The 16257-nt window shown below is 42.4% G+C and overlaps 1 protein-coding gene and 1 long non-coding RNA gene across 11 annotated transcripts in view; one reads left to right on the top strand and one right to left on the bottom strand.

Annotated features, from left to right (window-relative positions):
* Positions 1-16257, bottom strand: part of SPIDR (scaffold protein involved in DNA repair) — a 454456-nt gene that overhangs the window by 21340 nt on the left and 416859 nt on the right. For all 6 annotated transcript variants that reach the window (XM_008255503.5, XM_070076569.2, XM_070076568.2 and 3 more), the window contains 3 exons: positions 3327-3414; positions 2091-2231; positions 1940-1999 (listed from right to left, as the gene is read on the bottom strand). In XM_008255503.5, coding sequence (XP_008253725.1) covers positions 1940-1999; positions 2091-2231; positions 3327-3414 — 289 coding nt within the window. The remainder of the gene's footprint in view (positions 1-1939; positions 2000-2090; positions 2232-3326; positions 3415-16257) is intronic.
* The window catches only part of LOC108176496 (uncharacterized), a 126784-nt gene that overhangs the window by 20468 nt on the left and 90059 nt on the right, over positions 1-16257 (top strand). The window lies entirely within an intron of this gene.

Raw genomic sequence — 16257 nt, 5'->3', positions numbered from 1 at the left:
TTCCTCCCAGGCACTGGTCGCAGTGGGAAGGCTATGCGCAGAAGTGTGTGCCATACCAGCTGTGTTTCTTGCAATTTATCTCCTGAAGACAGTGCTGGATCTGTAGTATCTAGCACCTGCATAGTGAACCACCTCTGGCCCCTGACCCACCATCCACCATGGAAGAACAGGAATGTGCCAGATGCTGAGTGTGTCTCCACACCTGCACCATTCTCTGGGTGGGTGCAGAAGCATGAAGTTGGCTTTTAGTTTGCCCCAGTTTTGGAAATTAAGGACACACCATATATTCAAACCTTATCCTTACAGGGCCTGTCCCCTCCCTGTAAAGCCCTGGGGTAGCTCACAAGAGATACCAAAACTGCCTTCTAGATCAGGGGTCAGAAAGCCATGGGCCAATCAGGCTTGCAAGTTTAAGTGTGACCTGCAAGCTGAGTGTGGTTTCCATATTTATTTAAGGTTTTTTATATTTTTAAATGGTTGAAAAAAAAGAGTATTTTATAAAATGTGAAAATTATATGAAATTCAGATTTTGGTGTCCATAAATAAAGGTTTGGGAAGACAGCCCTGGGTTACTCATTTTTGAAGGACAAGTTGGCTGATTTTTTCAATGCAAGGTGGAGCTGAGTAGTTGCCACAGAAGCTATATGGCCTGAGAAGCCTGAAGTATTGAGAGTCTGGTCCTTTGCAGGAACTGGCTGCCTAGTCCTGACACACATGCAGGCTAAGCTGATGTAACACATTTGTGCTAACACAGATCTGCTGATATTTGTACATATGCAACTCACTAATAATTCAGAAGGTAAGAAGCATATCCTTCCAGTTGTGTTATTGTTCTTCAACTGTCTATGGATGATTAGGGAAATGTAAAGGATTTGTTCATGATAGATGCATACAGAAGATAACTGCAGATGGCTTATGTAGTAGGGAAAGGCTCCACGGCCTTTCAGTGGGTGTGTGTACTTGGAAATTGGTGGTCCTATAGGCAGCTGAACTCTGCTGTGTATAAGCACATGCACTCTAGAGAGATTCGCAAGCATATAGGGGTAAAACAATGTAAGGGCCAGTATTTGTGTTAGACTACTTCAGCAACAAAAAGAAAAGCAGGGATACGTGTATCCAATCTTGATAGGCAGGCACAGTCTGGTTAAAAGACAGCCTGTGGTCTCCCTATCCCTAGCCCCTATACCCATGTGCCAAGACAGGCTAGGCCTGCCCAGTCCAATCCAGGTCTCCTGCCCCGGCTCTAGCTTCTTTTCTCCTCTCAGGACTTCTCTCTGGTGTTCTGATCTGGCTGGGCATCAGTGACACCACAGCTGCCCTCTGAGGGGCAGACACTCACAACAGATGCACCCAATGTACCTCACTCATGAGGGTTTTACAAAGAGGGTGTCCTCTGTGCCTCTCAGGCGATTAGACTGATAGCAGAGGTTTCCTGAATAATGCAGCTGGTGTATTCAGACTGCAAGGACATCTTCCCTCATCTGCTTCTGGCTGACCCAACAACAAGCTCTTCCAGGCAGCTACTCCTAGAACTGCCAAGGCCTCACAGGGAACACAGGGTGTCCTTTACTATCCATGGTTCTCAGAGCTGACATCCCCACTTCTACCCCACAATCAAGGTTTGAGTTTCTCTTTCCCTCCTTCAGCCAGCCTGTATGTCAGAAAGGAATGGACCTGACTGGGCCAAGAATCTTCAGAGGCAGGGTTATGCCTGGGCTGTTTTACACCCCAGTATTCAGCACAGTGACTGGTGGTCCACACCCACACAGGAATGGGTCTGTTACCACTCTAGCATGCATAACTGGGTTTTAAAAAGACTTCTTCATTGCAGCATTTGTTAATTTCTGAGATAATCCTTTAATAAACTTCTAATACTTTATAATTTAATACCTTATATAACAGAGAGATGGGTGTGGAGAGAGAGCAAGAAACTGATTACCTGTGGTCTTTGATAGATCACTCTTGCATAGAAAGTGCAACGGGTACCCAGGTTATCAGTCTGAAAAGGCAAAAAAAATATTAGTAATATGACATGAAGCACACAGACACAGCAAAAATACTTGAAGAACTTGTTAGAAACAAAATGCTACCTGAAGAATTTCTCTTAAGCAGCGGGAAACTGGAGGCTGGTAAAGCTTGGAAAGGGGGTCCTCTTCAATGACATCAATCTGTCCCAGATTGGGAAGTGCAGTGAGGATGTAACAGATAGTAGGAGGCAAATGAGTTTTCACCTGTTCAACACAAAGACAAAGATAGAACAAAAATATGCTATTAAAATATACTCTTTAGGGCCAGTGCTGTGGCAGGGTGGGCTAAGCCCCTGCCTGCGGCACTGGTATCTCATATGGGCACCATTTCTAGTCCTGGCAGCTCCTCTTCTGATACAGCTCTCTACTATGGCCTGGAAAAGCAGTAGACGATGGCCCAAAAGCTTGGGCCCTTGCATCCATGTGTGGGACCCAGAATAAGTTCCTGTTCCTTGCTTTGGACTGGCCCAGCTACAGCCACTGCAGATGTTTGGGGAGTGAACCGAGATGGATGGCCTTTCTCTCTGTCTCTCCCTCTCTCTGTAACTCTGCCTCTCAAATAAATAAAAAAATCTTTAAAAAATACTCTTTTAATATAAACATGCACATTTGCTTATAGATGCATACTGTCTCTGGAAGGCTACATGAAAAACATCTATTCTTCAGAGTGTACTATGTCATTTAGAAATTAATTCCCCTCATATGATCTAAGAAGTCAGCCACTACCTCAACCAGATGCCCTCAGCAGCCACTGGCAAGCCTGCTGGATGAGGCTCAGGAGGGTAGAAGGCACACCTATTAGTAGTCCATCTTGCTGTTTGGAAGCCACTACCACAAGAAATTTGATAAGGCAGGAAAATGGAATTTCTGGGTAACCTGGTGATTGTATACGTGTCCATGGCTTGTAGGGAGTTCCTGTTCTATTTGGTTCTATGAGCAACTGGCAGGCAGCAGGAAAAACAAACACTGTGTGCTTGGTCTAGCAAGGAGCAAAGACCCTAACTGCTGGGACAGAGTGTAAAGAACGCAGTTTAAGTGCACATTACCAGTTACTCTCAAGACGCAAGTCATGTTGCATGGTAGGGAAAGTAGCCAGAGGCTGGGTACACAGTGAGATGAGTGCAACTGAATCCCAGTTCCGACTCATACTCATGTGCCACCACAGACAAAGGAACTCACTGGGCAGGGCTCCTCTGTGCTATCGTGGAGACATGGACTGTGCAGGTGATGAGGACACCTGGTTTGGCACTCGGCACAGAGCAGCCTACGGCTCCCAGGAGCTCTTGATGCTGAGCTTACCTCTTCACAGGGCTGGCCGCGGCCAGGTGCTTTCAGAGGCATCACAGGAGGCCATATGGTGTCAATCAGACTGAAGAGTCCCACTGTCCTAAAACAAGAAAAGATGCTATCAAAGGGATTCAGCTTCAAACACCACCTAGCCAGTGCCTCCTCAGTGAGCCAGTCAGTGCTTAATAGACACCATCCGTAGCACTAAGGACATGGTTAGTGATCCAGATGATGGAGGCGCAGGACACCCAGACAGACTAACACATGTGTGAGCTCAACTGCACAAGGAGTCTGTTCAATATATTACTACATACCTATGCAATGAAATACAGTCATTAGAAATGGGAATATAGAAATAATGACACAGAAACATACTTATGCTACCTTGCTAAATGAAAAGCAAGCAACATATTATAATTTATCTACGTATGCATTTGTGTAAGCAGGGAATTCAAAAAGCTCATGGAAAATGGAATTAAAAGATAAGTTTTTTTCTGATGCAAACAAATCTTGATTTTTCATTATGTGCATTTCCCATAAGCCTTTCACATAATATATCAAAAGAAAAGAAGGGGCTGGAGTGTGGTGCAGTGGGTTAAGCCACTGCCTGGGATGCTGGCATTCCATATGGACCCTGGTTGGAGTCTTAGCTGCTCTACTTCTAATCCAGCTCCCTGAAAATGTGCCTGGAAAAGCAGCAGATATGGTTCAAGTGCTTGGGCCCCTGCACCCATATGGGAAACCCAGATGGAGTGCCAGGCTCCTGGCTTGGACCTGGTCCAGCTCTGGCTGTTGTGGCTATTTGGGGAGAGAACCAGCAGATGGAAAATCTCTTCTTCTCTAGTCTCTCCTTCTCTCTGTAACTGCTTTTCAGATAGATAGATAGATAGATAGATAGATAGATATAGAAAGATAGATAGAAAGATAGATGGATAGATAGATAAATAAATAAATAAATAAAAACCAAAAACCTTGCGGGGAAAGCACTGAGTAGATCTTGGAGGTGATTCTTACTTTCTTCCTTTGGATTATATATTCCTTATATATTATTCAAAAACAGATATATAGATGCTCCCTGATTTACAATAGGATTTACCCTGAAAAATTGTAAGAAAAGCATCCAATAAGTTGAAAATGCAGCCAAAATATCTAATTACACATCCTGGCTCAGCAACTGGAGTACATCAGTTGTTCCCCTTGTGACTACTAGGCTGACTGGGAGCACACTCATTGCCACTGCCCAGCACCCCCAGGGGACTGCTCACACAGTGCTAGTCCAGGAGAAGACTGAAATTCAACATTCCAAGTAAGGTTTCCACGGAATGCACAAAACTTTCATACCACTGTAAAGTCGAAAAATTGTCAGCGGAACCAATGTAAGCCAGGAACCACCAGTACATTACTTATACAATAAGAAAATTTATCTAACATAAAGTATATAAGCCAGAGACCAAAGGACAAACATTGTGTGATTCAACTTGCATGGTTCTCATGTTAGATCTCACGGCATTTCGAAGGCACAGCTTTGACCTTTACTGGAGCCCCTTGCTAACAGGGAGGGAGAATTGCATGGGTCTTATGTTAGTTCTGCTACTGTGCAACCTTGAGAAAGTCACTTAATCATGGGACTTTGTGTCTCCCCTTCTATAAAATAGGGTGGGTGGGTGGGGAGGAGACTGGTATTTAGCTGTTGGTGTTACTGCAAGGAGTAAAAGAAATGAAGCACAGACAGCACTATTATGGTTTCTACTCTCGCCGTAGGTGCCCAACACATCAGATATCTGATGTTACTGTAATTCTTAGTATTGTTAGAGTCATAAACACCTATGTTTTTAAGCTCAGAAACCTGCCCTAAACAGTTTATGGCAGGATTTTATTCTCAGTTATTTTGTGAAGGAACAGAATAAAATTATGATGAAATGAGTATAAATGTTAAATTCTTTATATTAGCAGAGGATTAAGCTTGTTATGTCACTGTAAAAATTAAGAGGAAAATGCACCCGCGTGGGAGACCGGGAGGAAGTACCAGGCTCCTGGCTTTGGATCTGTGCAGCGCCGGCTGTGGCGGCCATTAGGGTAGTGAACCAACGGAAGGAAGACCGTTCTCTCTGTCTCTCTCTCTCACTGTCTGTAACTCTGTAACTCTCTGTCTCTCTCTCACTGTCTAACTCTGCCTGGCAAAAAAAAAAAAATTTAAAATTTAAAAAAATTAAGAGGAAAAAAAAGAAAAGGAGGAGGAAGGGTGGGAGGGAAGGAAGGTGAGGTGAGAAGTATCATTATAATCTTAAAACTGTATATATAGCCAGTGCCGCGGCTCAATAGATTAATCCTCCTCCTTGCGGCGCCGGCACACCGGGTTCTAGTCGCGGTCGGGGCGCCGGATTCTGTCCCGGTTGCCCCTCTTCCAGGCCAGCCCTCTGCTGTGGCCCGGGAGTGCAGTGGAGGGTGGCCCAAGTGCTTGGGCCCTGCACCTGCATGGGAGACCAGGAGAAGCAACTGGCTCCTGGCTTCAGATCAGCGTGATGCGCTGGCCGTAGCACACTGGCTGCGGCGGCCATTGGAGGGTGAACCAATGGCAAAAAGGAAGACCTTTCTCTCTGTCTCTCTCTCACTGTCCACTCTGTCAAAAAAAAAAAAAAAAAACTGTATATATGAAATACATGAAATGTGTCCCCTTTATATAAATAAAAAAAATTAAAACATTATGCTGAGTGAAATAAGCCAATCCCAAAGGGACAAATACCACTTGTTCTCCTTGATAGGTGACAACTAACTGAGCACCAAAAAGGAAACCTGTTAAAGTGAAATGAACACTATGAGAAACGGTGACTTGATCAGCCCTCACCTTGACTGTTGATGAGCAACTTGATATGTTATGCCTCTTAGTATTTTTTTTGTTTGTTCTACTTAATACTTTTGGTTGAATACTGTAATCAATACACAATTCTTCTTAAGTGCTGAAACTTAACTGAAAAGTGATCACTGTTAAATATAAGAGTGGGAATAAGAGAGGGAAGAGATGTGCAATTTGGGGACATGCTCAAGCTGACTTACCTCAAATGGTAGAGTTAGAAACATACCAGGGGATTCCAATTCAGTCCCATCAAGGTGGCATGTACCAATGCCATCTCACTAGTCCCAGTGATCAATTTCTGTTCACAATTGATCAAACTGATAGGTCTAAGAGTCAAAGGGATCACATAAACAAGAATAGTGTCTGAAAATACTAGCTGATAGAATCAAAAAGGGAGAGAATGATGCAATATGTTAAGTGAGATACACAGCAGACCCATAGAATGGCAGATGTCCTAAACAGCACTCTGGCCTCAGAATCAGCCCTTAAGGCATGCGGATCCGGCTGAAATGCCCATGAGAGTATTTCAGGCATGGAAAGCCAAGACACTCTAGGGAAAAAAAAAACAAAAAAAAAAAAAACAAAAAAAACCCACCTAAATGAAAGATCTCCGCGAATGAGATCCCAGTGGAAAGAACAGGTCTTCAAAGAAGGAGGTACCTTTCTCTGAAGGGAGGAGAGAACTTCCGCTTTGACCATGGCCTTGTCTGAATATGATCAGAGTCAGTGAACTCAGGGGGCTTCCATAGCCTTGGTAGCTCATGACAAGAGCCTAGGGTGATTACTGATGCCATAAACAAGAGTGTCAATTTGTTAAGTCAACAACAGGAGTCACTGTGCACTTACTCCTCATGTAGGATCTTTGTCCTTAGTGTGCTGTACACTGAGATTTAATGCTATAACTAGTACTCAAACAGTATTTTTCACTTTATGTTTCTGTGTGGGAGCAAACTGTTGAAATCTTTACTTAATGTATGCTAAACTGATCTTCTGTATATAAAGAGAATCGAAAATGAATCTTGATGTGAATGGAAGGGGAGAGGGAGTGGGAAAGGGGAGGGTTGCGGGTGGGAGGGACGTTATGGGGGGGAAGCCATTGTAATCCATAAGCTGTACTTTGGAAATTTATATTCATTAATTAAAAGTTAAAAAAAATAAAAAATTAAAAAATCATTAAAAAAGATAGAAATTATTTTCTTTGTGCAGAATAGAAAAATAAAAAAAACTCCTTTGTTGTTAGTTGACAGAGTGCTTCTCAATTTTCCTAAATTTCTGGAGTTTCTCACAAAGTGTACTATGGAGTCCAACTAATGAAAACAGGACTCTGTGGGGCTGCTGTGTGTAGTGCGTCTGTGGCCTGGCAGGTCACTCTCAGGAATAAGCACAGGGACTATCAGGGGTGGAGGGTCTGTGATGTCTTGTCAAGCCCAGTTTCCTTTACTTTAAAACCACCAGAGCCCTGTCAGTATAATCACTAGTAATACTCTGAAGAAATAGTGTTCACTTGGAATTTTCTTTGAGAAACATGATTCTACACACACAGCCTTAGTGTGTGCTGTGGCATAGTAGGCTAAGCCTCCACCTGTAGTGCCAGCATCCCATATAGTCGCTGGTTTGTGTACCAGCGGCTCCTCTTCAGATCCAGCTCTCTGCTAATGGCCTGGGAAAGCAGTAGAAGATAGCCCAAGTCCTTGGACCCCTGCACCCACATGGGAGACCCAGAAGAAGCTCCTGGCTCCAAGCTTTGGATCAGACCAGTTCCAGCCACTGTGGCCATTTTGGGGAGTGGATAGAAGACCTCTCTGTCTCTCCCTTTCTCTGTCTGTAACTCTGCCTCTCAAATAAATAAATCTTAAAAAAAAAAAAAAAAAGGAAGACATCTATTTGAATGTAATGGTGCTGAGTTATTGAAGATGCTGCTGTCTAATTTTAAAAATTTGGACAAATGACATATTTACATATACATTTCTATAATTTATTTGAAAGGCAGAGAGAGAGAGAGTGCACGCGCTAGCTCCCATTTCTGGTTCACTTCCTAAATGCCTCCAACAGCTGAGGCTGGGCCAGGTTGAAGCTGGGAGCTGGGAATTCCATCTGGGTCTCACCACATGAATGGTGGGGATCCAAGTGCTTGAGACATCACCTGCTGTTTCCCAGGGTGTATATTAGCAGGGAGCTGAAATCAGGAGCCAGGACTCACACCTAGGTGCTCTGATATAGGATGCGAGCATTCCAGGTGGTGACTTAACAGCTGTACTCAACACTTGCCTCCCATTTATATTTTAATACAGAACCCTAGATGAATGTCAGCTGTGTGTTAAATAAAATGCTTAGTCTCATAAAAAATCCGCTTCTCCACTGTTTTTAAAAATAGATGTGGTTTAGATGACTTTTGCTGCTTTGTAAATTAGAATTTTCATCTTGGGCAGTTTGCACATTTGTTTAAATGACTGCAAACTTTCAGGCGGACAAGTGTGGCACAGAAGCTGACTTTGGCACAATTAATATGCATTGTTCTTTCCACTACAATGCATTCCTTATGATTCATTTTTCCATAAAGTTTCATTTTTTACAGAGCAAAAATTCTTTTAAAAAGTCAGCCTTTAAAATATGTTTAAACAACAATCTGTCTGCCAAGGGACAGGCACCTTAAATTTGCCTTTTCAAAAGTTAATAAAAATTTTTATTCAAGAAGGTATTTTTTAAAAAGTAAAAGGCTAGTGTTGAGGCACAGTGACTTAAGCTGCCACCTGCATCCCATTTGAGGTCTGGATGCTCTACTTCCAATCCAGCTCCCTGCTAATATGCCTGGGAAAGCAGTGGAAGATGGCCTGAGTGTTTTGGCACCCATGTAGGAGACCTGGATGGAGTTTCATGCTCCTGGCTTGAGCCCTGCCCCACCTTGTCCATTTCAGCCATTTGGAGAATGAACCTGAATAGATGGACAATGTCTCTCAGTCTCTCTTTCTCTCTAAATCTGCCTTTCAAATAAATAAATCTTTTTAAAAAAAACCTCAAATGTTTAATGTTTAGAGAATATATTTAGAAGGAAAAAAGGATATACATTATGCTTAAGATAGGGCGATTTGATAATATCATTATACCAGAATGAATTTCTTGGAGTTATACTTTAATTTACAGATGACATAAAATGAATCTGAAGGTAAATTCAGTGAAAACAAAGTTTCTAGGTACTTGACAGAAAGTTGTCATCTTTATCTCTGAACACATAGCAGAGGAGCTAGACAGGTTGTCCTCCTACCTGAACTAAGTGGGACAGTGGTTCCATGGCATTCCCTTCCCTGGTGATGTAGTGGAGTAGGTAAAGTTAGCTGATGTAACTTGCTGTGATTTGGGTGTCCCCAAAGGCCTATGTACTAAAGGCTCTGTCCCCAAAGTCTTATGTTATGTCTTATGTTCCACTAGGATCGTGGAAACAATGTAATCACGGTGTGTAGAGGTGGGGCCTTTGGAGGTGATTAGATTGGATTAAGTTGTTAGGGTGGGAGCCCTATCATTGAATCCTGGTGGCTTTATAAGGAGAGGCACATACATGCCCTCTTGCTATGTGATGCTCTGTATCACCTTGAAACTCTGCCAACAAGATCACTCTTACCAGATATGCAACCAATGGGGCCACTCGACCTTGGTTGTGAACCTCCAGAACTGAGAGCTAAATTAACTTCCTTCCTCCCTCGGTAGCTTGTTTTAGGTATTTCTGTGGTTCATAAATTCTGACTACTGTATCACAGTAGAGAAAGCCACACACACCACAGTTGGACAGGGGTTCACCTGACTCTCTCAGCTGTCACCATGGGAAGAGAAGTTAGAAGCCTGTGCAGGACTTGAGGCAGCCTGTGATCCTCCTCTACACCCACATAGGGGGTTACAGCAGAGGGCTTGATGCTATGGACCAAAAGACATGTGGCTGCTTCTGGCAGCAGGATACAAATGGCTTGGTGAGAGCTGGCTGAGCCCACACAAGCTTTCCTAAACTCACACCCAGGACAGTTTCTAGAACTGTATTTGCATTGATGGTAATTAATATACTTTTTAAGTGGAAGTATAACAAGATACATATTTATTAAAGTTATATTTACAGTACCACAGGGATATAAAAAGCATAAATCCAATTTTAAAAATTGAGATAATTCACATACCAAAAATTTCACCATTTCAAGTGTACAGAGTATGGTTCTTGGTGTATTCAGAATTATGCAACCATCATGCCTGAAACAAACATTCTATCTAGTAAGCAGTCATATTCATTCTCTGTAGCCCCTGCCAACCATGAATTTACTTCCTGCATTTTTGAATTTTGTGTATTCTGAACATTTCTTATGAATAGAATCATATAATATATGGTCTTTTGTGACTGGCTTATTTCCCTTAACATAATATTTTTGAGTTCACTCATGTAGCTTCATTCTTTTTTGTGGCTGAATAATATTCTATGATATGAATAAAGTGCATTTTACTTATTCATTCATCAGTTTATGGACATATATAAATTTCAATAAGCCTATCTATACTTATAAACACTTTTTTCTGGGATTTTAATGGGCATTGGAGTACTGCATGAAGGTTGTATGTCATTTTGGTTTAACTGGCATCTTCACAATGCTGTCTCTTCCAGGTAATGCCTCTCCGTTTATTTATATCTATTAATCGGTGCCTTGTAATGTGCACTATATAGACTCTATACATGTTTTGTTACATGTATATCTGAATATGTCACTTTTTGAAGCAAATGTTAATGGTATTATATTTTTAATTTTTCTTTCCAAAGGTTCATTGCTAGTTCATAGCAATGTAATTCACTCTGGTAGGTTAATCTTGTATCCTCCAACTTTGCTTAAATATCTAGTTCTAGGTTTTAGTTTGCTTATTTGTTCATTTGTTTGGTAGATTCCATAAAATCTTCTACATGGACCATGATGTTCTTTGTAAATGTTCTTTGCTTCTTTACTGATCTGTAAGTTTTTTCTTTCCTTTTCCTGTCTTGCTGTGCTGGCTAACCCATACACTCTGTCAGAATCTAACATTTGACTTCCTCTGTTAGCCAGGCCTGATAGAGAAAAAAAAAATCCATTAGGGCTCCAAATGCACCTGGAGGGTACCACTGGGGTGATGATGATGGGGTACTGCAAGAGCAGGATGGAGCAAACAAGGCTGACATTTAAAGGCCAAATTCACATTGCAATCTCCACTCAAATTCTTCTAATGTGATTTATTTCATATTCCCCCACCCCCCTTCTCACACACACACACACACCCCCTCACTCACTCACTCCTAATAATGAACCTACATTCAAAGAAAGGCTGGGCCAGGACTGACAGAAACTATAAACCAATATGGACCTCTAGAAACAAACAAACAAACTCACCACTTGTGTGCATTTGCTTGAAGCCAAATGGCTGGTTTTAGCCCAGTGGACTGGCTGCTTTGGTGAGTAAAAAAAGAGCTAAAACACTACTGAGAAGTTCAGACTTAATTATCTACTAAGGCTTGGAATGTAAAATTTCAATTAGTTTCTGTTTTCCATGTAATCTTGTGAATAAATAATTGAAATAGGTTCTCATATTCCTGCCACAATTTATCTGCCAACAGGGCTTTTAATAGTTTGCTTCATTAAATCTTAAGAGTCTTAGAAAGGTTACTTGAAGATGAGCTTTCCAGGTGGGAAAGGTAGATAAACATGATTAGTGCCTTGCCAAAGAGAATAAAAACAGCCAGTGACTAGAGCATGCTGGTGCAAAGTTCTACAACAGAATGAGCTGATAATATATGGAGCAAGGTGCTGCTCTCTTCAGACACACATTCCAGTGACCAGCAGCATGTGCAGGATGTGGAATAAGAGACTGCCTCCAAGATTGCTCAAGTCTTCTACACCTTCCAAAGCAAGAGCCACCCCTATATGTTACTGAAGTGTAAGAGGCACCTTCAGGCTTATGAAAAAGTCCCTGGGGGAATCCCTTAAGAGAGATGCTGTGAGGATGGGGTTATCAGCATTTGGAGTTAACAGAGGCCCCAGAGATTGACTGAGACTTAGGAACATATTAGAGATGAGTGTCACAGAAAGGAAGCCTGCCCACTCCTGTCCTTTAGGGCTTACGTGTCCCGTTCTCAACCTCAGTACTGGGCATTTGCTCTGAGGAGCATAGCAGGCAGCAGCGGTTTGGAAGAAATACCTTTCATCTGTAAAGTGCAGTCCTGACAGCTCTCTTGCCTCATTTTCTTCCCTGGTAGGTTTCTATTATGCTTTGATTTCTTAATTTCTTTTTCCTTTCCTTTTCTTTTCTTTCCTTCTTTCTTTCTCTCACTCTTTTTTTTATTTTTTTTATTTTTTATTTATTTATTTTTTTTTGACAGGCAGAGTGGACAGTGAGAGAGAGAGAGAGACAGAGAAAGGTCTTCCTTTGCCGTTGGTTCACCCTCCAATGGCCGCCGCGGCCAGCGCGATGCGACCAGCGCACCGCGCTGATCCGATGGCAGGAGCCAGGAGCCAGGTGCTTTTCCTGGTCTCCCATGGGGTGCAGGGCCCAAGCACCTGGGCCATCCTCCACTGCACTCCCGGGCCACAGCAGAGAGCTGGCCTGGAAGAGGGGCAACCGGGACAGAATCCGGCGCCCCGACCGGGACTAGAACCCGGTGTGCCGGCGCCGCTAGGCGGAGGATTAGCCTAGTGAGCCGCGGCGCCGGCCTTTCTCTCACTCTTTTTAAAGATTTATTTATTTGAAAGGCAGAGTAATAGAAAGGGAGAAGGAGAGGGAGAGGGAGAGAGAGATCTTGCATCTGCTCGTTCACTCCCTCAAATGGTTGCAACAGCTCAGGGTGGGCAAGGCTGAACCAGGAGCTTCTTTTGGGTCTCCCACATGGGTGGCAGGGACCCATGTACTTGGGCCATTTTTCACTGCCTTCCCAGGTGCATTAGCAGGGAGCTGGATCAGAAGCAGAGCAGCTGGGACTTGAACCAGGGTTCTAGTTCTTGCTGCTCAGCAACACTAGTCCCTGTGCTCCAATTCCTAATATTGCTACCATCCGCTGTTGCCACGTGTCTGTATTTGAGGAGCAAAGCTGATTCCAGAGTCTTTGATGTTGGGTGAGGGTCGGTGAGGGTGGTGAAGTTTGCAGTGGCCGAAGCAGGGGAGCAGAAGTGAGGCACATTCTCCTTCTCTTGAGAGCACAGCTGTAGAGAGACCTGCAAACAGCCAACATCTGTGATCCACGCCTTCCTGCAGGCTGACATAAGCTTGGCGACGATGATGGAAGGCTTTTCATGTTGCAAAAGGCTTTGGGTATTGATTAAAACAAAACAACAGTGAACCTCAACCTTTCCAACTCATTTGTAATAAAAAGCTAAAAATACAGGGTAATCAAGACTTTAACTAACTTTAAAAATATTTTCTACTTGTTTTAGGAATTACCAAATTCTTCAGAAAAAATACCCCCAAGATTATAAAGGCTGGAATAAACAGAAATACTAATATGAAGCAAAGTTAACTTATTCCTTATAATGAAAAAAGCCCATTTTCTTGCCTGTGGTTTGTTTGTGAGATATTCTGGAAGCTGTTGAAATCTAAATAGAAAACACACCAAAAATCACAATGGGAGGGTACTGACTTGGGATTGTTTTCAGAAATGACCTCAAGAATTCAGTGTAGGAGTCTGAAATGATGTCAAGGCACAGAAGTATCTCCTGGATTCCATAAGACAGCTAAGGTTTTCTATCTTTGTACAAGAAATATGTATGGAACTGAGCTACCTACATGTGTGCAGAAACCTAAAATGGGACGTCCACTTCCTAAACTTCAGGCTGCCTGCAGCCCTATATTACCAGCGTTCTCAGTCATTTTGATGAGGAGACAAAGATCGGGCTTAGTCCCGGCCCATGAGAGCAGAGCCCTTCTCTTGGGGACTAAACAGTAGATGATGAGAGTAGAGTATGAGCAAGGATATCAAAGACAAACATAAACAATAAATGAGGAAGGAATGGGATTCCTATCTGTCATTTGAAGCAATGCTAAATTTACATATTTTTACATAAATTATTTAGTTCTTTAGCTCAACACAATTATTTTTTCAACTTTTCAAGACTTTTTGGTTGCAGTAAATAATTGACTTCTGCTGGCCTCATTATATCTGATGTTATTTATTTTGACTTGTAGGCGATTAAAACTCCAGCACCTAGAAATTTTCAATGTGAACACCTTGCACTCTGCACACCCTACCATCAATAGAGTTACCTATTCACTTGCCTGATCTCTGAGTCTTTTCAGGGGTCATTTCCCCCATTTGATAGTGTGCCATTTAACAGCTCCAAAATCTTTGCAGGGCTATCTATGACTATCTGGAATTACTTTCTTTTGGGTGTGGACAGAGTGGAATTTGATCTAGGAGCTTTAAACCACCATCATGATGTCAGTTAAAGAAGACAGAAAGATAATTAGCAACCTGACCAACTGACCTAGTTCATCCTCAGACAGCTCAGACTTTTTTTTTTTTAAACCAAGTAGTTATTTTGGATGTAAAATGTTTTTGAAATCTGTCACATAGTTGCTAATTTCCCTGTATCTATGATTGTGGTAGTACAACTCTCCAACAGAGTTCATCTGGAAAAAGGAGTATCTCAGATCAGCAGTTCTCAAAGTGCACGGCTCAACTCTTCCAGGTGGCCTGCAAGGCCAGAACTGCTTTCCGCTGAGAGTTTCCATTTCTCTCTCACTTTCACTGTCTCCTATTTCCCAAAGCCCAGGATGCATCATGCACCAGCAGACTGACTTCAGGGCAGAGGTGATAATCCACCATCTTTTACTAAGCCTGACATTACAGAAAGCAGCAAAAGCACGAAACAGTGCCACTTCTCCCACTAAGTTGTTTTTGTTTTAGAAAATATTTTTCAGAAAAATACTATTTATGTTATCATGTAATGGGTTTATTGTTTATTGTTTATTGAGGTGAATTAATGAATACTGAAAATCTTTTCAGTTTTACTTCATAATGTGGTAAATATTGGTCAATATAACCAAGTTTGTTTTAAAAATCCTCTTTGGGAGTGGGTGCTTAGCCTAGTGGTGGAGATGCCCACATCCCACATCAGAGTATCTGGGTTTGATTCTGGCTCTGGCTCTGGTTCCTACTCCAGTTTCCTGCAAATGAAGACCCTGGGAGGTTCAAGCATTTGGGTTCCTGCCAAAATGTAAGAGACCTGAATTTAAGTTCCTGGCTCCTGGATTTGACCCTGGGTCAGCCCCAGCTGTTGTAGGCATTTGGGAATGAACTAGTAGATGGGAATTCTCTATCAGTTTTTGTCTTTCAGCTTCCCCAAATGATTTAAAAGCCTATTTGGGTACATAATAATATTTAAGAGTCTAAAACCTTTTAGATTCTTAAATATTTTCTTGTGATGAAAAAGTTTGAAAGGGTTGTTTAAACCTCTCTGCTTCTCAAGACTGGCTCTACCATTGCCCTTCTTCTCTACATTGCCCTCACTCTCCCTCACCCCGCTTGATGACAACCACTGTACCTTTCCTCGGGCAGCAGCAAGTCTACCTACCCAAATGGTCACTGACTGTCAGGAGACAACAAACTTCAGGTATTTCTGGTTGGTTGTATTTTAAGACATAATCTTTATGCAGTCTAAGAAATAATTTTCTCTTAACTGTTGAATCATTAACAGTGCCCAGTAACTTAAGACAGGAGTCCTATTTTGAGTTGTAACTTCCTACTGTTTGTAAAACTGTTTGCATGTGGGCTATTTGTAAATAATGTAACTTCCTACAACTCCAACATTTCCTGTGACCCAACACTCAACTAGAAGGTAGTTTCAAATTTGCCATGTTGGTGAGGCCCTAGAGACGTTCTGAAGAGTCTCATAGGCAGGGAGGAAATTTCTTAGCAAGCTGTGTCCAGGCAGGTGGGTCACAGCTCATCGCCCATCCTCTGAGATCATTCTGAGGGTGTCTGGTGGCACTGTCTTGGCTCTTCTAACACCAATGCCAATGAGACCAGCAAAGGCCAATAAGTCTTGAGACTACTATTCTAGCAGGAACCACTGTTGGTTTTTGTGCAGGGAGACAGGCTCCTCT

This window comes from Oryctolagus cuniculus, chromosome 6 (assembly GCF_051225735.1).
Source record: "Oryctolagus cuniculus isolate XC-2025 breed Fujian yellow rabbit chromosome 6, ASM5122573v1, whole genome shotgun sequence".
Taxonomy (NCBI): Eukaryota; Metazoa; Chordata; class Mammalia; order Lagomorpha; family Leporidae; genus Oryctolagus; species Oryctolagus cuniculus.
Note: the sequence above shows the minus strand (reverse complement) of the source record. Positions and strands in the feature narration are given on the sequence as shown.